This window comes from Protopterus annectens, chromosome 13.part0 (assembly GCF_019279795.1).
Source record: "Protopterus annectens isolate FY-2018-M chromosome 13.part0, PAN1.0, whole genome shotgun sequence".
NCBI lineage: Eukaryota > Metazoa > Chordata > Ceratodontiformes > Protopteridae > Protopterus > Protopterus annectens.
In genome coordinates, this window is record NC_056747.1 from 208334935 (window position 1) to 208357741 (window position 22807).

At 36.8% G+C, this 22807-nt stretch overlaps 1 protein-coding gene across 1 annotated transcript in view; it reads right to left on the reverse strand.

Moving 5' to 3' along the window:
* Positions 1-22807, reverse strand: part of LOC122787159 (versican core protein-like) — a 2083348-nt gene that overhangs the window by 1030354 nt on the left and 1030187 nt on the right. Inside the window, exon 5 of the mRNA XM_044053735.1 lies at positions 8768-8895. Within this exon, the coding sequence (XP_043909670.1) occupies positions 8768-8895 (128 nt within the window). The remainder of the gene's footprint in view (positions 1-8767; positions 8896-22807) is intronic.

Here is a 22807-nt window from a genome sequence, read left to right on the forward strand (position 1 = left end):
AACCCCATCAACCCAACACCCTCAACAACTCCCCATAGCCACAGTCTATCTCCTAAATCCCTAACAATCTTTTCACTCAACATTCAAAACATTGCTAATAAAACTACAGACCTGCATTCATGGATTGACCTCCGCCCACATCTTAAGCCTCTCAGAAACCTGGGTAAAACCTCACATCTCAAATTCAGAAATCCTTCCCCCTGGCTATAACATCTTCCAAGCAGACAGAACAAATAAAAAGGGTGGACATGTTGCTATCCTCAACTCTGACCAGCTTACTCTCTCTCCATTCTCACTTTCCATACCTAGCTTCACTCCTGCAGACATTCTGATAGTAAACTACCACATAAATCTCTACAAAAAATTTGCCATCGTGTCCATCTACATTCCCCCGGGGACAACAATCCCTATCCTCGCAGAGTTTCTCTCCTGACTTACCATAAATGTTACTTATGAAACTATCATACTTGGTGATATAAACATAGACCGGGCAACTCTCTCTTCCCCATCTCCCATCCACAGTCTCAATCTTTATGGATTCTACCAACGCATATCTTCCCCTACTAGGTACAATAGAAACTCTACTTCAGGATCTGTAATAGAATGGATCCTTACTTCAGACCCTCATCTTTACCATAACCCCGGCATTCTCCCCAATTCCCTAAGGGATCACTCCCCTACTTGTATTCACAGATACTCCCAACACCTTCCCAATGAACACCTTTACAGAGAATGCCATGACCTGACTCACTTCAATCCTATTTCATCTCTACTTTGTCCAACATTAACTGGTCCTTCCTCAAAAACCTCCCCCTTGATGATGCTGTAACCACCGTCAATACTCTATTTCTAGATGTACTAAACTCTATGGCACCTTCCAGAGAAATCAGAGTAAAATGAAAATGTGCCCCCTGGCTATCTAAGCAAACATGCTCTATCATGCATGAGAGGGATGCTGCCTGGAAAATCTTGGGCAGAAATAAAACTACTCCCTTACTCCAACACTACAAAAACTTAGAAACAAGTGTAAAAAACTTATCAGAGACAAAAAAATGTCTTTGTTTCCTATCAATGTAGCCCACACAACAACCCCCAAAAAATTCTGGTCTAGCATAATAAAATCCTCCACCCTGGTAATCCTCCTACCCCCCCAACCCATTCCCTCTTAATACTGCCTCAGAGACTGCTGCTCTTTTAAACAATTACTTTACTGAAGTTATCCCAAAACTAACTCTAAATAGCTCTACTGCCACCTCTCTACCCTCTCATCTCAGACCTTCTTCCTCTAACACATTCTCCCTTTATCCAGTTCCCACAGACTTTATCAAATCATAACTAAATAAACTTAAGCCCTGCTCTCCCTCTGTTGACAATTTACCTTTCCACTTCCTTAAAATTGCTGCCAGTGCTATCGCTTACCCTGTCTCTATTCTTATCAATCATTCTATTACTGCATCTCTTGTCCTAGACTTGTGGAAATCCTTCTACCCAATCCCTCTTCACAAAGGAGGTAACTCCACTGCCCCTTCCAACTATCATCCTATTGCTATACTATCCCCCCTTTCCATATTTCTTGAAAAATGTGTCCACACTCAACTACTGAAACACCTTCTTGATAACAACCTTCTTATTCACATTCAACATGGCTTCAGACCTCACCATAGCACTTCTACAGCTCTCCTCTCATTTACCCAAACAGTATCAGAAGCCCATGTTAATAATCTACAAGTTTCCTGTCTTTTTCTTGACCTTTTGAAAGCTTTAGATACTGTCTCTCATTCTACACTAATTAACAAACTCTATGACCTTCATCTCTCCACCCCTCCCCCTTTAAGCTGGTTCTCTAGCTACTTATCTAATAAAAACAATCCATACGCTGGAAAATGTTCACCTCCCCATTCCTTCCTTTCAACACTGGTGTACCCCAAGGGTCAATATTAGGACATCTTCTTTTCAATGTTTTTACCAACAGTCTATCCCCTGCCTCCAACCTCTCTACCCTCTTACAATATGCTGATGACTCCACCCTTATTACCACTGCTCATAGTATCCCTGAACTCCTTCCCCATACCCAGGATACTTTTACATTCATTGAAACCTGGCTCGCTGACAATCAACTGATTCTAAACCCAAAAAGAGAAAACTTCTACTTTTTCTTCTCAAAATACTGGCACCTCACAAAACCACCTTCTCAATTACCTCCCATAACAATACAACCATCAGACCTGAACCCTATACAAAATTACTTGGCATTATAATTGATGATGAATTAAAATTTGACATACACATTCATCATTCCATAAAAAAAAACACCAGAAACTTGGTCTCCTTTCCCGGAATCACAAACTACTCCCTTCTTTCTCCAAACCCTCCTCAGCCCTGTCTCTCATATTACCCTGTCTTCTGTATGCTGCTTCAGTTTTCACCAACCTACACTCTTTCCTTCTCTCCAAAAGAGAGCAAACATACAATAAAGTAGCTAGATTCGCCACTAATCTACCTAGCAAATCCCACCACTGCCTTGGCCTTAAATCCTGGCCTGAATTCCCTAAACAATTGTCTCTTTCTCAACTGCATATCACACACTCAGTTCTGTATAATCCCACATCCTGTCCCGCCATCTATAACATTGTGTCCCGCTATAACCTTCGTCGTCAACTTCGCACATCTGACAAACACCTTCTTGACATCTATAAGCCATCAAAAAATATTGACAAATCTCTGTTTAAGTACACTGTAGCTCACACCTGGAATTCCCTTCCACTGAAAATAAGAAGCATCCCTCATAAGCTTCAATTCAAACAATAACTCAAACACTATCTTCTTAACACCTGGTCCTGCCCTTGCCAAGCACCAACCTGACTTCTGATTGATTTCTTCCTTTACTCCATTTCTGATCACTTCAGTGTCTCTCTCTCTCTTTTTCCACCTGCTTTCTTCTTTTTTCACTCATCCAATACTACATTTTAGAATTTCCAACAATCTGTTCTTGTAAATATTCCTACTCAGGACCTACATCTGCTGCTACTGTATACATTTATTTTTTTTTATATTGTTTATCTCATTTTATTTAATGTCTCTTGTCATTATTACGATTGTAATATGTCCCATGTAAATTTGAAATTTTTAACTTTGTATTAGTTACTGCTTTTTTTCTCTTGTTTGGATTGTCTTGTACATGTAATTGGAGCTTTTCTCCTTGGATCTCCTCTGAAAAGGGTCTATATTATAACGATGAATGATCAAATGATTGAATGTTGTTATATCGAACTCTAAAGTTAGAATTCACAAAACATCAAACAACCAGAACAGCGATTTTTCCCCAGGGAAAAAAAATCACTGTTCCCAAAAAAAAAAAAAAAAAAAAAAAGACATTAAAACATTGCATAAATGCCTCCCACACCCCTCCTACTTAAATATACTAACTCCAAGATCGGACTACAGTGCCAAAAATGGCAAAGTGACAGAAGCAGCCAAGTGACTTCTTTCCCAAGGAAAGAATTTACTTATATGCTGCTTCGTCATTTTGCCTTTTTGACATTTCAAGTTCGACCAAGATGCATTCGACAAAATGCATCTTCGGTCATCTGATAGGAACCCCACTGAAAATGGGTCTTTGGCTCAGTTTTGACAATAAATAAATCAAATACATTTTCCCATTTTTCAAGTCATCTGCATACATTCTATAAAATGTCTCATGTAAAAAAAGGTAAATCAGAAATATACTGCCTAAACAGGTACGGGGCCAGAACAAAGCCCTGTGTGACTCTCTGAATGTAATCCCTAGAATTTCACTTGTCCAAATGTTGTATGATAGTTGACATATGCTGCTTGTTTGTCATGCACTTAGCCACCTTATTAAGATTACATTAATTCCTAGTTGTTCTAATTTATTGATCAGTGTTTTGTGTATGACCATGTCAGAAGTCTAAGTAACTATTTGATCTCAAGTCCTATGGGTAACAGTAAGTGCCTTATCACAGCATGTCACAAAGCCATGATCAAGAAACCACTCCTTTGAGTGAAATGATAACAAATGCTTTGCAGTCAGCATGTAGTAGGACTGTACTTTCCTAGACTACATGCCCATCTCTTTGTCCCTGTCCCCTTCAATAACACACATCACACCAAATGACATATATTTCCATAACATAGCTTTGATCACCAACTTTATTAATTACAACTATTCATGATATAATTGATACTAAATACAGCATAACATCCTTGTAATGTTAATCAGGGCAGCGTACCTACTCACCCTGTCCCAGTAAGCGGCGTCCATACCTCTACTCACTTTACTTACCATCCCTGCCTCCACTTAATTCTTTCACCTCCCCAACCCACTTAACTCCCCTTAATATTAACCTAACCCCCCCTCAATGAAGATGTCCCGGGACAACTTAGTTTGTTGCCAAACTTCATTTACTTCTTATCAAAGTTCCAGGGGAAACTTTACATGCTCTTCAGCCTTTTAGATGCTCTTTTGTAATCATTCTGAAAGATCAATACATTTTACATGTTTGTCTTTTTGGCCTCGTTAATAAATAACATGGTTTCACTTAGTTCATTTTATCATGATCTACATACCATTTTATGAGTCTGATTTATTTATTTTTTTTACAGTTTGCATCTTGCTGTTTCCTGCTGAGTCACTAACAACATCTTCAAGCCACATGTTTACAGTTAACAACAATCATAACATTTCCACTTCTATCTAGGAAAATCCCTCCAGTATTACTTTTATTCATTAAATGTTTTGCCATCTCTTTTCCACAAAGCTTTAATTTGCAAACACTTTTCTGTTTTTATAAACTGATCTTTAGTGGAAACTAGGGGAAAACTAGCAAGTTGCAGTGCCGCCATAGCAATACTAAGAGCTGTACACCGAAGCACTTAATCGAGACTGCAGCTGCTTTTAAAAAGTTATGTGACTTATACAGAAAAGAGTAGCCAGTAAAATAAATGTTTTTGCACCATTTTGAGCAACAGTCTAATAAATCCTAGGGGTATGTTATCTACTGTTGGGCCTTATAGAATTTAAGTGAAGTGTCAACTACCTCCAGCAGATTTTGACCAGAGCTGGTAAGCCTTACAGCTAAGGAAGGATTGCATAAGAGTCCACTTTACTGACAGCCATTCTAAAGCCACTTGTTGTAATCAGAATTGCAGTGCATAATATTTCTTGTATATAAAAACATTATATACACATATAACTGAATGTGTTTATTGAAACAAAACAGAAATACCACTAGTTATCAGTATTTATGACCACTGTGGAACACAAAGGGAACAACTGCAGAAAATGAATGAAAACTGTAGTTTACAATGGTCACGCTTGGCTGATGTTACTTTCCTGGTAAGGGTGGATCACATTATTAAAGAGGTATGAAAGCATGAAGTTTGCAAGTTCTAGTTTTACACCGAGGAAACAGGATTAAAATTTATTCATATAGATATTCGCTACCAGGTAATATCCATGATGTACAGCTGTCTTCTTTCACAGTGGCATTGCTTTGCTCTGGTTAAATTATATGATTGTGTACTATAATATATGAGCAGATGATTTCAGAATCAAGCTTAGATCAGTTGGATGTATCACCTTCATTCATACCTTATTACATAGAAAATATATGCTTCATTCTACAGCAGTGCAGTCATGTGTCAAAGATTGCGATGTTAATAATGGTCAAGGCTTTCTGAACAGACCATTAATCTTATTTCTTCCTTTTTTCACCCACATTTGTCATTCAAATGTAAGCTTATTTCAGAACCCTTAGCATGGGAGTAACAAGCAGTATATTCATTATAGTGAGTAGTATATCTCGAATTCCACTCATATACAGGACGTATACTAATCAGATGCGTACTGCCAAAGTTATGTAAAATAGAATTCATCTATGCATGATTTTCGTCAATAACCTTGAATTAATTAAACAAAATCTAAGGAATTCAAAAATAATATCTTATTCTTTTAAATTATACATGAAAGTAAACTTCTGAAAGCAAAAAATTTACTTGTAACTGCAAATGTTTCATGTGCAAAGTAAAGTAATTCTAAATTCTATTTATTTATGTATTTATTTTTTGCAAAGAGCATTATTTCATATCCAAAATCTTCTGTCGAAGGTGGTGTACAATATTCTGAGTCTGATAGAAAATATGCTTTAGATTTCTGAAAGTATGACTCGGTCAACCACCATTGCCAAATGTGACAAAATCCACATGATGAAAAAAAAAAACCTAGTAATCTCTGTGGTATCCCCGAAGTCTCAAACAACCCACTAAACAAGTATAGTGGGTCCAAAAACAAAGCAGTGTAAGAAACTTCTCTGTGTGGAAGATTTTCAGTCCATATATTTCTAGTTAATCACTGTATATTAATCAGATCAGACAATAGTAGTACAAGTAGCGAACTTAAACTTGTCTTACTTCAAAAAAATAATAATAAAAAATATATAGATTATTAAGTAGATTATTAAGTCTGTGATTTTATCCAAGACAAGATACTGCATGGCTGGAAATATATCAACCTTAGTCCATTTGGCAATCAAAAAATATAGATAAATATATATATATATATATATATATATATATATATATATATATATATATACACTTTGCATGTAATAAATCAACTGTAAAAATCATATTCTATTTTCATTACTGACCTACTTAATAATCTAGTTAAATAAGAGGTACCACATCATTATAAATTTTATTTAAAGTACATAAGGGTTATATTATTATGACAGCTACTAAACAGGGCAGGACCAGCTCAAATGTCACATTGTTGTCACACTGTTGGGGGAAGGGATGTGAATTTAATATGTGTACCAACACTTTGTTTTACAGCACAAGAAACCACTCCCTTGCCTGATAAAAAGTATAAATATATTTAGAAAGCTTGTGAGGAAACTATTACTCTGTTAATTTTGTTTTACTTGGATCGCTTGTCTGTGTACTTAATAAAGGATTTTCAACTGGAAACAGACTGCCTGCCTTGCTTGGATTACTTTCGAATACTTAGTAATTCTGTACAATATTTCAAATTATATATTTTTTATTATTATTTTTTGACTTAAGACGAGTTTAAGTTTGCTACTTCTGCTATTATTGTCTGATCTGATTAATATACAGTGACAATTCATAGAACAGGTATTGCATTAGCATGAATTTTCTGAAGGGTATGAAGTCTGAAGCTCAAATGTCTGTCTTTATTTTCTGACTTCAACCCTAAATGACTTGCCAATGATTTGCCAGGAAACTACAATTTTATGAAAAAGTGACCAAAAATATGAGGCAGAAATCTAGTCATTCTGCAAAAATCTGTACAGTTGAGAGTTATGGTCACCGATTTTATTAAAGCTACCTGATTAGTAAAACGTTCTTGTTTCATAATTGGCAATCTTTACTGGAACCTTAAAAAAATCTGAACAGCACTAGAAAACTGAACTTCTTCTAGAAAGAGCTTGCTGGCACATTTCATATCTCTAATGCAGTCTTTCATAACTTACCACACCTGGACATTAGCTTTCACTTCACATTGTGTCTTTACTAGTGCAAACCACAACTGCATATGCTTTTAGGTACCTTTGCAAGCTGGTCATCTGTTATACTGTCCTTTCATTTCTGTTGCTCATTGCTACCTGCTCATTAGTGTGACAACCTACAAAATTGAGCTACAAAGTGCCAAGGCCTTAAACATAAAAGCTTCACAGCTGCACAAAAGCTATTACTTTTTGTAAAATAAAAATCTTTTTTTTTTTATGTCTATTTGTGAGCATTTTTTATTTGTCCATGCAAGCACAGAGCAGAAGGAGAAACATGGAAAATATGGACAGGTTGAACATTAGTTTTCACTAATTATCTTTGCCATTCCGAATGGATCCCTTTGTAAGAAAATATAGTTTTGAAAACTCAATAACATACTAACATGCAGTCATTAAAGCCTCTATACGATAGTCAGAGCTCTTCACAAATTCTCTTTGGTGTCAGGTCCCTTGCTGTTTAGTAAAGCTCTTCATATAAGCGGGTAATGCAGCTCTGAAAACTTACGCAGACCACACAGTTATTCAATTGACTAAAGCATGATAGAGATGTTGTGGAAGGTCATTTTTCTTGATGTGGGGTATGTGGTCTGCAACCATTATTTCTCACTACTCAGTTAAGAATGAACAGTGTTTGAAGGTTACTGATTACACAAAACCTGTCCAGCTGACTAAAAGAGTGCTATTTATTCACATGTGCATTTTCCACCTATACATCTGTATCACTTCTACATGTGCTACTCTGTTCAAACAGGTCAGGAAAATAGAAGAAAAACAATAAAGTACACTTTCTACCCAACAGACTGTCAATGAGATCTTCCTTCTACCATGAAACTACCATGTGATTTAAAAGGAGAAATCATTCCAAGAAAGGTAATTCATGGCCATGAAGTACTGTGCATGTTGGGAGAGAGATGTTGTTAGTAGTAGAGAAAATCTTCAGGGAAAAAAAGAAAATTATTCTTTCCTATAAATAATTACTGTCAAAAAACACTGACTTTTTGAAAGCTGTTATCACTGCAGTGACATCCAACACTGGAGACAGAAACGGTAAGCTTGACAATTTACAGCAGTAGTTCTGCTTCAGTGGAAACCCACGACTGGTTTAACAGCAATGACTCAAAGCACAGTGTACAAACAGCAATGACTCAAAGCACAGTGTACAAACAGTAAGACATGAAGCTGACACACACAAATATATAGTTTAAACCTTCTCTTGCCTTTAAGTTCTCTAGCATAACAGTAGACATCATATAGCTCTTCAGGCTTCCTATCCCCATAGTTTCGAACTCCTGGGAGATTGTTTTGGTCTCCATAGCAACCTGGCCTTGGTAAAGTTATAGGATACCTGTGGAAAGAAATGAAACAGGTTATCAGAGTACTGGCTGGTAAATGAAATCACTGAAATACTGACTGCAAGTTTGAAGCAGTAATAGTTTATGAAAACAACGTGCCACTACTGGAAAACATGCACAACAAAAAGGCATCACAAGTATTAACATCAATTTTTATCCACCAGTTGTGTCACCAAACTCATTAGTGTTTCTAACCTTCAATATTTCTTTCCCAGGTAAGTCCCTGCTCTGAACATTTTTCATGCTCAGTAATGTACGTAGAAGAGCATGATTATTCATAACTAGCATGACATCATAACTTGCATGATATCATGTTTGGCCAAAATACAATTATCTTTTAAAAGCAACTGTCTTTTGCAACTAAGAAGGTTGCATGCATTGCATTAACATGGGCTAAGTATTAGTACACAATAACTTAATTGCTAGGATGTGTCCTTATAGTAGGCACAGCTGAATGTTTTGACCACCTAAACGTGATGTTGTTATACAATTCTTAACTAATTTCTAATGTTATTAGCATAGCTGTTTCTTCTGTACAAAACTACACACAGTGAGATTGGAAAAGACAGATACTCTCAATAGGATGGGAGACTGAGGGAAGTAATATAGAAATTATCTGGGGAAAAAGAAATCACACACCTTTGTACTGGGAACAGATCCAGTCTGATGAATAATTATATATATATTTCACTTACTAGATTATGGCTAAAAGGGATTTTAGACACCAGTTGATTTAACTGGTCAATAAATGAATAAATTAAACTAATAATGCTCTGATTAATATGTATTTATTCACTATGGCAGATGAACTAGCTGGTTTTATCATAATCCGTGTGAAAGTAATACAGTTGTTACAAGTGGATTTGTAATTTTAGTTTTCTATTTCTGTCCATTATTATTTTTTATTCTTAACCATTTCTTTCATTTTTAAATATTTATATCCTGTTACTCATCACATAAATAGCACATTTTCATCAGAGGTGTAGATAACATTTTAGATGTATTAAACTATGCAGGAGTAGGGTAAGTCATATAAGTATGGATGAAAACATTATACATGAAGAAAGTTAAACACATTCTTAGTTTTAATAAACTGCAAACACACTCATAAGGTAATCAGTCTGCCAAGTATCTAATTAATCGCTAAGTAAGCTTTTATTGTGAAATACCTAGAAAGCGGGCATAACATGTTGCTTTGCTTGTTTTTCATGCATATGTGGTAAGAAATAAAAATCAGGATCACTCATGATTTATTTTAATATGAAACGTCTGTCTAAAATATCTTGTTCTTAATTTTATTACTATATTTTCTGTAAAGGTATTAGAAATGAGATGGCTTCTGTGCCTGTCAGAAGAATTTTAAAATTGTATTTTCCTATTAATTAGCATACCGGTGTAGTACATTTTTCTGTTTTTTGCTTTTATTATACACTAAATGGGAAGGGGGGCAGCACGCTCTTTATCTATGTGCATCAGTGATGGGGTATGGATGTTACTATTATTTATTTATTTTATTTCCATTTGTTGACTGGGAGAGTCTGGCTGGCCCATAGCTGGCCCATTTTCAGCAGAGGCCTGGGGAGAAAAGCTCCACAGATACAATGTAGTATAAAAGACGCAATGATGGCTACAGAGAGTTTTCAAAAATGCAAAGTACAAATATAATTACTACAAGAATAGAGAACGCAGCACTAATTTAAAAAGTTAGCTTATGTAGTTAAATACAGTTTCATTCGATTGAATACAAGGATTGTCAAGCAAGCACAAGTAAGGCATGGTGAGGTGGCAGATACAGGATAAGTGATGCAAAGGAAAGGAGGAGCTAAGGGTAGGAAGTGGGAGTGGCAGGCTAGCAGATCTTGACACTGGCTGTTTAAAGAGAAAGAGGGAGCAGAGGGGAAGGAGAGATTGGAGGTGGTAAAGGAAAAAGGGCAGGAGATAGAGTAGGGCTAGTGGGGGGAAGCGTAGTAGAGCAGGAGCAGAGCCAAGTGTGCTGCAGATGTTCCCTTAGTAGCTGTTTGAATTTAGGGCTATTGTTAATATTAATTATATGCTGAGGTATCTTCCATATCTTGGCAATTTTATGAGAGTATAAGGAATCCCCATATATATTGTTTGACCTGCTGACTTTCAAGAGTAGTTTGTTACTAGATCTCAAAGTTCTGTTGCTAGAGTAGGGTTGAACAAGATTGCTAATGGATGGACAGTTATTGGGGTGTAACAGGGTAGAGTGAGTTAGAGCTAGTTGGTTATAGGTTAATAGGTTGGGGAGTTCTAACCAATTACGTTGAAGTATAGTGCAAAGGTGGGTTCTTGCAGGTTGGTTGGCGGTGAATCTGGTAGTAACAGGATTCTAGTTTACCAAGTAAAAGCCAGCAAAGGTACAAAAACAAACTATAAACTCAAAACAAGTACCACTGACAGGAAAATACAGCAGTCAGTTGTCCTTTGATGAAACATGTGCCTTTATGTGCTTTGATGTTAAAAATTGGAAGCTGCTTGTGTGAATTAAACTTGGATTGTTGCATCAAAGAACAACTGACTGCTGTATTTTCCTGTCAAGGGTGCTTGTTTTGAGTTTAGGATTCTAGTTTAGTTAAGTCACATTTTCTTATTAGATTGGTGAAGATGGGTGAGGCGTACAGGAGACTGGATAGTAGGTGGGTTCTACTGATGACTTGTCTAGTAGATTCAGTTAGGAAGGGCTTTATTCTATACAGGGAGCCAAGTTTTATGTGCACCTTCTTGATGAGTAGGTCTTTGTGTTTATCAAATTTAAGGTCCTAGTTTATGATGACTCCTAGTAGTTTTGTGGAGTATATAGGCTCAATATCAATATTATTTGATGAGTAAATGGTGAATGGAGTAAGGTCAGAAGATTTTCTGCTATTGGAGAAAAGCATCAGTTTTGTTTTGGATGGGTTGAGGATAAGTTGAGACTGAGCAAGGTATTTTTCTATATCCAGAAAAGATTGTTGGGTTTTTGTGAGAAGGGAAGTCAATGTTGGAGCAAAGCATATGAGGGAGGAGTCAGCTGCATATTGGATTAAAATAACATGCTGAATGGCAGAGTGAAGTCTAAAGAGGAGGGGACCAAGTATTGAGCCTTGAGGTACCCCTACAGAGATAGGTAGCAAGGAGGATAATTAATTCTGCCATCTAATGCTTGTTGTCAATAGCTCATGAACCAGGAGAGTGTTGAGTGAGAGAGGGTAATAGAGGATAGTTCATGGATGAGTTCTTTGTGGGAGACCATATCAAAGGCATTAGAGAAGTCTAGAAATATGGAGGATGTGAATAACCTGTTGTTCCTATGTTGGTTCACTGTGTCTATAAAACTGATTAGGGCAGTTGTTGTACTGTGCTTAAGGCGGAATCTTTGTTACATGGGGGAGAGGAGGTAATTTGTCAAGAGGTGATTGAGAAGTTGTGACTGGAATACATTTTTAAGTATTTTGGCTAATGGGGAAGGTAAGGCAATGGGTCTATAGTTAGCAAAGTCTGTGGAGGTATCACCTTTATGAAGAGGGATAACATGGGATATTTTCCAAAGAGAACGGAAGTATTGCTTGGAAAAAGATCAAGGTATTAAAGATAGGGTAAGAAATGGCGGTAGCAGCAAGTTTTAGGTATTCGCTGGGTAGTAGAGCAGGACCAGGAGAAGAGCTTTTAAGTTTAGATAGGAGTTTCCTGATATGGTGGGTGATGAATGGGGTGAGTTTTGAAAGAGTCTGGCTTACTTACAAAGTTCTTAGGGAGAGATAATTGGCAGTTATTGTTGTCTTTAACAAGTTATAGGATGGAATTTACAAAGTGAATGTTGAATTGTGCGACTATATTGTCTGGTGAGTTAGTTGGGTTAGGCATGGGAGGAAGGCTTGACCTGGTTGAAGGAGTTCATTGATGGAAGTCCAGAATTTTTGTGTGCTGTTTTGATACTTGTTTTGGATTGATATATAGTACTGTTTTTTGTCATGTCTGACTATTTTTTTTACCACATTATGAAGTTGTCGGTATTTTTGAAAGGGCTGTGGGTTTTTCAAAAGTTGGCGATTATGCCATGCCTTATCTCTCTCTCTGTCTCTCTGATCAGTCTCCTGGACTCTGAAGAGAGCCAGTGAGTATATTGCACTTTTGCATGTATTTTCCTGAGGGGAGCTAGTGTATTTAAAATTGAGAGAAATTTGTTGTTGAAGTATTGAACCGCTTGATCTAGTCACAGGTATTTAAGGGGGGACCAGTGAACCTGTTGGAGTAAGAAGGTAAAGGTTTTAGGGGAGAAATTAGTTAGTACTAGAAAAATGGAAATATAAGATACAACTATACAAACTTTTTACATTACATGAATGTACTCAGTCTCTATTTCTTATTATCTAAGTAATCACTCGTCAGACTTTTCTGTTTATATCACTTATATGAATTCCTACCTGTTTATTTTTTTTCAGTTGTCATCTGTTTTCCTGTCTATTTTCAAATACATAATGTTTTCATTGAATGCATGAGGGCCAAATTCTTTTAAGTTCTACTGGTTCATAGCTTAGGAGAGAGTCTCTGATCATAATTAAGTAAGTTGTTATATGTTTGAGAAATGGATGTTAAGAAATTTGTGAAACTTGAGTGCTAAATCTTGAGTTCCATTTCAAGAACATATAACTACTTGGTTATGATCCGATAGATCCAGTCATAATTCTTTGGAGTATATAAACTTTATTTGCACTACCAGTTACACAGAGAGAGAAAAATGTATAAGAGAACAAAGCACTTTGCAGCTTTGAAATCCATAACACTCTATGCTTAATTTTCATGCATAAAAAAAGAAGAAAAACTGTTGGCTCCTTGAAGTGTTTCTGGCTTTGTAAGCTGTATTATGATTGCTGCTGCCTCAGTCAGCAGCCAGCATGCAAATATACCTGATATTGTGACAGTTTTAAAAGCTATAATACATGTCACACAGCCTGCACACGTAAGCATTCTACAGCTCTTAAAGCAGATGGAGCTTCCAGCTGCTTTACACTTGTGGCAGTTGCTGTTTATGGTCTAGCATGCAACTAGAGTTCAGCAGTGCAATTTTTTTCTTATTTCAGAAAGGTGCTTATAATTATCTATGTCCTGAATTCAGAATATAATTGTAGTGCTTCATATATTACAATACATTACTGCCCCCATTCTGTGAGGCACACTAGCAACAGAATATATATTATGCTTGTCAACTACTAATCAAAAATAGCTATAATAACATTTGTGGGCAATGTTTAATACTTTTTTAGTGTGTGTGTAACCAATAAGCTTATATAATTTAATGCATTTGATTTATTTTTCATTAATGTAATTTTGTTTTCAGGGTCCTCCTGAAGACCATCTTTGTTATAGTTAAGCAAAGGCCAATGCTTTTGATATACTAGTTCTGTTGTTTAAGTGTTTATTATACTAATTAAGCCCTAGAAAGATCTTGATTATCAGGATAAACTAAGATTGTCAAACCGCAGTCAGTCAATAACATTGCAGTATCCTCGATGGCTTTAAAATAATTAATAATGATTTTTGGCATATGTTTAAATGTATTGTCAACATGCATTTTAGAGCTTTAATAACTTTTTAAGTTTGTTTGTGTCTTTCGGCTTTTCCCGGTTAGGGGTCGCCACAGTGGAACTCCGGAGTCCGCTAATGATTGGCAGTAGAGTTTTATGTGCTGGCTTGCCCAGGCCTAACGCACAACCTTCAACGAAGGAATGCCCATTCACGCATGTCGCCACACAGAAGACGCTCTAACTGAGAATCGAACGGGCAACGTCTAACTGTGAGGCGACAACGCTACCGCAGCACCAACACCGCAGTCCTCAACTGTTGCAAATATATCTGTAAAGGGAAAAAAATTAATTTCTGAATGAAAGGCAGTGATACATTATTATTGTTATTAAAAAGTAGGGTAAAGCCTGCACAGTATATTACTTTTTACATGAATAACAGAGGAATTAGCTGTGTGATTCACATTTGTCATAATGACCACATATGATACAAGTGGATATATAGTGGTATTCAAACCCATGTTTGTTAGATCTACAGAACTCATTCACAGCATATGAGTCTATCTTCCAAACATTTACTCATACCCCACTGCTGCTTTGTGTCACCGAGTGCTTTTCTGAAAATAAAACCTGTTTCTTCTGCGCATGTTGACCTCAGGTGTTCCACAAAGCTCTGTACTGGAAATGATACTCTCTCTTTCAGGGCATATACTGATTATGAAATGTTTGGGGCAAAGTGTTTGATTTTGGCTTTGAAATGTTAACAATGTTATATTTCTAGAATGGGCATGAAACGTTTGGAGAGAAGTGTTTGATTTTGGCTTTGAAATGTTAACAATGTTATATTTCTAGAATGGGCATGAAACGTTTGGAGAGAAGTGTTTGATTTTGGCACTAAAATGTTAACAATGTTATATTTCTTATTTGAAGACTGTTTTCTATGCGCTCTTTAATTTCTTAATTAGGTAGAGACTGTTGAAAGTTTAAGTAGGAAGCTGCAGTAAAGTGCATAGCTACAAAACAATGTGGGTGTTAAGTAAAAATGTAAATAAAAAATATTTATAAGGCTCTTTAGCATAAAGATCAAGTACAGGTACAAAAAAAAAACAGGTTGTTTTGCTTAAATTAGCATTGTTTTAAAAATAATTTGCAAGCTATGTCACTGTGCGAGTCAATAATTTAATTTCCAAGTTAACATAGCTCAAATTTGATGGCCAAGTACTTTATCTTTATGAGAACATTTCTGAAGAAAGCAATCCAATTACTATGCTATTACACTTACTATGTATTTAAATGCATGTGTAATACAATTAAAAAGGAACAAAAAGATGGCTTTATAATTCATTTTTTATTGAAAATTCCATTTTTGACAAATGGTAATTTTTCTGAGAATAAAATAATCACTTATTACTGAACAGAATGTACTTTTCTTGCCTTTTACTGGAACACAGATTTCTTATGCAATATAATGTTGTAGGAAACATGGAATGCCTACTTGGACATCATTCCTAGACCTATCAATGAGCTTTTGATGTGATTAATTAGTGCCAGTGCATTCTTCTGGTATAGCTGACAAATAGAAATATCAATACTCGAGTGGCTATAAGAAGCCAAAGCCTTAGATGTAAAATGTATCGTCCAAATGAATGACCTCCTATGTTCCATATGACTCTGTGCTAGAACTGTTACTGTTAACCACTTATATCAGTACCATATGCAAGGACTGTGGAGAAACCAAACAAGCAGGGCTGTTAGAAGGCCCGACGCCATAGATATTCGTTCTCCAATCAGGGTGTTGATGGTAAAGTTTGCCCATTCTCTAACACTGTATACACCAGTCATGCATTCCAAAACATGTTTCAGTTTGAACAGTTCTAGAGAAATGATTATGCCGGAGTGACTTAATATTCAGATCAGTCTAAAACCAAAGACATTCTTGTCAAGGGAAAAAGGGTCCTTTTCATAAAAATCTGAAAAAATTAAAAAATGTGGTAAGGAAATTCAAATTAAATTTTATTAAAGTAAAACCAGAATCCAGCAGTCAGTTCCAACACAAAGGCTCCAAAATTCCACATTTATTTTGAAAATCATTGTAAAACTTGTCAAAAAACAAACTATGTAACACAACTCTGAACGGTTGAGTGCTTTTGTCTGAATGAATTGACATCATCAGCACCCCTTAATGATGTTTGTTCGTATTTTGGCAAGTTTTACAACAGTTTTCAAAATAAATGTGAAATTTTGGAGCCCTTGAGTTGGAAATGACCGCTGGATTCTGTTTTTTCTTGGATTTATTGTGTATTCAGTGCTCAGGCTTTTTTTTTGGACTTTTTCAACTTTATTAAAATGCTAATTGAAACTAATTATAACACAAAGCACAATTACAATAAAAAAATATAAGCACTGTATAGAAATAGCGTGGGCTATCAATAAAAGTAATACAATTTAATTAAGAATATAGTTGGAAAGATAACTTAAATAAGTAGGACTTAATAGAACTTTTGAAGCTTGCCACCATGGAGTACCCTCTTACTGTTAGCTGTCTTTCAGGTGCCAGTATTCCTTTCATTGAAGCTGCAGTGGTACAGCGGTAGCATTGTTGCCTCACAGCAAGAGGTTCTCCTGTTTGATTCTCGGTTGAAGTGCCTTCTGTGTGGAGACTGCATGTCCTCCCCACGGTCAAGTGGCCTCCAAAAGAAATGCATCAATGGGTGTGCCTTCACTGAAGGTTAGGTGTCGGGCTGGCAACTAGGCACCATAAAAATCTACTGCCAATCATTAGCGGACCGGAGTTCCACTGTGGTGACCCCTAACCGGGAAAAGCCGAAAAAAGACTTGACAAGGGCAAGAAGGACATTAACTCCTAACAAATAAGACTATAATGTAGTGATGTCATGATAGTGAACAATATGAGATGCAAAACCCTGAGGGACAACCAGAAACGCATGCCAGAAATTTCCATGCAGGTTACAAATGCAGGTAAGTCACTGCTCCTGAGTGTAATTCTTCCCTCACCTTGAATAATATGTAAATAAAACAAAATAAAAATGATTTCAATAATAAGGTCAAATATGAGTCAACATGTGAGGTGCTCAACAGTCCAGCCTGTTTTGCTAAACATGTCCTATACCTATTGTTCTGGGTTCATATTAGGCAATATATCAAGACAAAAAGCTTGAAGAGTGAAACAACAAACAGAACAGAGCTAAAACACTGGAAATACCAAACACTTGTTTTTGCCCCACCCTCACATCCCCTACACTCCCTCCTAATTACATATACCAGCTCTGAGGTCACACCGCAGTGGTGAAAGGAGCAACCCCTAGATCCCTGCTGTGCCATGATTGCATATAAAACCACTTCCCTTTTGTCTGATGTTGCAGCTCCATTACCTACTTTGAATTTTTCCACTCACTATTGTGTCCCATGCTTATCTGAGCATTTGGCTATTTAATAGGAACGCATCGTTCCAAGGCTTCCATATACTAGCTAAAGCATTTGCTGCCCGAATGCCTTTTTTTTGCAGAGTCTAGATGTTCGATACTCCAGCATAATGAACATATCAATCCCAAACCTGGATCACATTAAAGTGACTCACCTCGATGCCAACAGTCTAAACAATAAATTGCCTGGTATTGAGGTTCTCCTATATTTGGAAAACATCCTCATCTGCTTAGTTACAGAGACTTGATTTAAATATAAAGAGTGCACTTCACATATACATAGGTTTTGTACTTTTCATGTCTTCATAGCCCATGGCAACTGTGGTGGATTCTCCATATTTGACAAATAATGTATCACCTCCGGGCACATCCCCAGGGACCACAAACTGAGCTCATTGAAATACAGATCACTCTACGCAGAACTGATCGTCAAGGAATATCTTACTACATACCACTTTCTTTGAACCCTGATGACCATGCAGTATTTCTCAGTTTTCTAATGATCTGTCAACAAAAGTTTGTTACTTTGGATGACTCTAACTATCCTTCAAATAAACCTGGACACCTAGGCCTCCAATGTAGGACATGCCCGCAAATTTCAAGACTTAATGGACAAAATCTCCCTTGACTAGTTGATAAATCTGCTAAAGGGCACAACGCTTTGTGGTGGCTCCTCCCTCAGTGATATGTGACCACAAACATGTGACCTCCTTTAAACTCCAAAAAGCCCCTATAGCAAACACCACTAAATTTAAAATCAACAAATATGTCAACCTTATCCTACTCTATAATGAAATATCAAAATCCACTCATTGTAGCAACACTCTGACCTTGATACTGCAACAAGCTTAGCAATAATGGAGAACACTGGTCTTGTATTTATGAATACAAACCATTCTAGTGTTATCCATTATCAGCAAAGTATAAAACTTTAATGTCTGGTATAATTCATCTCGACTATCCAGAATTTCCCAGAATGTATTAATTTTTGCCTTATATTTTTAGTCTGCTCTTCATAAAACTTGTGATTTTCTTGCAAATCACTGAGGACTGCGTGACGTCACAAAATAATAGCAGACATTTGAATTACAGACTTTCTGTCCTATAGACAATGTACACTAATACAAAACCCTGTATTCTAGTAACTGTCTAAGTTGATGAGAGCGATATTTAGCATCAGTGTTTGATTTTGGGTCTTTGCCCCCATCCCCATTATTTTTAATTCATCCATAATGCTAGTGCTAAGAGATTGTAAACTATGCCTGGTATTAATGATTGACTGTAATCCTCAGTGTGTGTTTGCAACTATATGGTAATCTGTAATGATGTACCAGTAGGGCAACAAATGGGAATTTTTTGAATTATTACTTTGATTACAGTCAGTATGAGGCAGAAAATGGACATTGTGCAAATGGCAATAATGGAAAACACTGGAATGAAACAGTGTCTTTGTGACTGTGCCTTAACATGTTATGACAGCAGCATGCATGTGTACAGCTATGTTTCTGCCATAACACTGCAACCATCCTACAACGATACTGTTTCAGTCCAGTGTTCTCCATTATCACCGCAAGTTTGACCAACAAAGTTACACCCATTTCGAAAAATGTAAACAGGTACCAGTTCCTGCCAGAACCAAGTATTATAAGAAACTCAAAACTAAATAACTCTGGTTGTCCACCACCATAAATAAACACTACAACAAAAGAAATAAACTCCTTAAATTATATAGCAAATCCAGTACCTCTCTTCTCATGAGAGTGTTACCTAAATAAATAAATAAAAGAGAGAAACTGCAAAACACTACCAGGTCCACTAAAGGAACCCATGAACTTCAGCTGACTTCTGGATTCAAATATAATTATAAATAATTATAACTCCTTCTTTAGCTATGTTAGAAGACTATGAAACAATACCCTACATTTCTCAGAATGTATTCATAATGATACCTCCTGTTGTGATCCAATAGACATTGCAAAAGATTCTTGCAAACAAATTTTTTGCCAAACTTCACCCCGAGACTCTTACCCTATGCCCTAAAATACCAGAACCCCTTACTCTCCCACTTATCTAAAGAGTATTAACTGAAAGTACTAACCAGGACCAAAAGTACTTCATTCATGGGACCTGACAATATACCTAGTTGTGTAATTAGTATTGTTAAACATGTATTTGCAGACCCATTCCTTTAACTGCTTAACCAAAGTTAAGTGACTAGTTTCAACACCGATGCATGGCGCACTGCAGTGGTGATACATCTCCATAACATTTACAGCCAACCAAGGTAACTGACCTCAAATGATGACATCAGGAATATTATTCCCCTTCACACACAGCAGTTTGATTCTGAAGGATATTTCCTATTGAATCAGGTAAATATCTTTCAAAGGATTACAGAAGCTGTAGATGGTGGTCATGTGATACACATGGTGCATCATGACCTGGCCAAAGCCTTCAATACCATTCCTCATACTAGAATTATACAGAAGCAAGATGCTTTAAAAATGAACTCATATGGATAAGATGGTCAGCAAAGTGGCTGAAAAACAGAACTTACATATTGCGAGTTGCACGTGGCTCCTCAGAAAGTATGAAGCTGACCAGACATGTCCCTCAGCATACCTCTCAACCTGTTGGCACAAGAAATCTGGACAACCCCAAAATAATGGGGAGATAAAGGCCCAAAAAGAGGGACATATTTTAAATATAAAGTTAAAAGTTGCTAGTATAACAGGATTTGTATTACTATGCATTTTCTGGAGGATATAAACTCAAACTCAAATATGTGTCAATGTTTAGTGACTTCTTCAGTGATTTGTCAGAAAGCCACAAAATTTATGGGGAACAGACTAAAAAAGTCTGGAGAGTTGAGAGGTATGCCCTAAGGGCTCACTACTGGGACCACTACTTTTTAGTATTTACTTCTCAGATTTCCAAACAGAGAGCCAAGAACTACAGATAACAAAATTTGCAGATACTGGGATTTAAGTCACCGTCTGACACCTTAAACTCTCCAGAATAAAGTCTTCCAGGTAAATTCTTGCTGCAATAAAAATGAGCTCAAACTAAATAATAAAGAAAGTGTAATGTCACCTTTGGTAGACAGTGTCACCACACATCATAATGTATAAACAGCACCCCACCAGAAAACAAAAATGTTTTCAGGGACCTGGACTAGGGTCAATAATTCCTTCTCTGCTTTGTCAGGAAATCCTTTTAGTTAGCAAATCTAATTGCCAAAGGAATATTAGGAAGGTCTAATGAGGTGATCACGCTCCTCTACTCAGCATTGACTGGAACAGTTATTGAGTATAATACCTCTATCGGGATGTATCTCATTAAAATATCAAACAATTGATTCCAAAGGTTTCTAATCAAAAAGATCAAAGGACTAAAGTCTCTGAACTATCAAGAGAGGCTTGGAATTCTATTTCTTTACACCGTGTCTTATAGAATTTTGAGAGGAGAGCTCTGATTTGTTTTTATAGCACCATTAGAGACACAGTTGTCCTGGTCCTCCTATATCTGCACAGATTGAATGGCTAATTCAGTACTAGAAACAGGAACCTAACTCTTCACCAACAGATAAATTAAACATGGTGGAGGAAGAGGTTTATAACCCAGCACTACCCAACCCTCTGTGATAAACTTCCCCTGTGTGTTAAGCAGTGATACCAAACTATCTTCCTTTAAACATGATCTTGATAACCAGATGTGTATTTACAAATTTTCTCTGGGATTGATTGGTATGGACCCCCCCCCCCCACCTGGAGAATGAAGATGTGGCCTGAGGGAGGGTACTGACAAGGGGTAAATGGTCATAAGACTCAGTAGCCTTAGAATATTTATGAAGCTATGAATCTACCAGGAGAAAAGATTCTAAGGGTATGGTGGCTGATGGCAGATACACACCAGAGTTGTCCAAATTCACTCTAGAAATATCTATGAAAAATCAGAGATGAGGTATGAAAGATTGCACAGGACATGGTTCTCTTTCAGAGGAAAATACTTTCCCCTGCTAAGAAAATATCCTGGTAGTTTTTTTTAGAATATGTTAGATATGCAAGCCTTAAGAAAAACAAAACTCAAGCTAAACTATAAAGCAAAAAAAAAAAAAAAGTTATCTGCCCATCTATATATATATATATATATATATATATATATATATATATATATATATATATAAGAGAGAGAGATTGATTCATCATTCTAAAAAACATGATAAAGATTTTGTTCCTTATCAGCATGCAAGGAAGAATTCTGCTTGCCTTTCTCTGCTAGCATGAACAAGGCAATCACACATCTGCTTAGCACATGTCTGGCAGGATGGCAACACTAGACAGCCATTACAGGTTCCATTACAGTAGTCCATACCTTTGCCATGGGTTGGCCTGCATCTGTACTTGACAGGGTACCTGGAGATATAAGGGTGACATTCTCATAGAATGCAAAGCAACAAGAGAACTCAGAATATCAGGCTAGCTTTACACGAAGATGTAAGTGAAAAGGCGTTCACCATGTCCACACTGAAACGTTTCAACTCAACAGTGTTTAATAGCAGAACTCTCAACTATATGTTTAAGAATAGAGTTAAAGAAAATGGGCAGGTTCAGAGAGAAAGTACAGTTTTGTACCTACCATAAATGTAGATGTCCGAGAGGAATGCATCTGCAGTCTTTACAAATGGGTTGTCCTGTCGTCAGGCAGCCCTTCGGTCGGCCGGATTCCAAAGTCTGGGTCTGGCTCCGGCTGGAGTCGCACTTCACCCGATGTCATTGCGGCAGTTATTCGGGTATAAAGGCATCAGCCGACACCATTTTCCTCAGTGTTTCTTTCCCCAGATGCCAGGTGCCCTCTTGGATGGCTAAATTTGGATAAATGCCAAAGTTTCCAAATAGTAGAGAGCAAACACACAAAATAAGCATGTATGTACATAT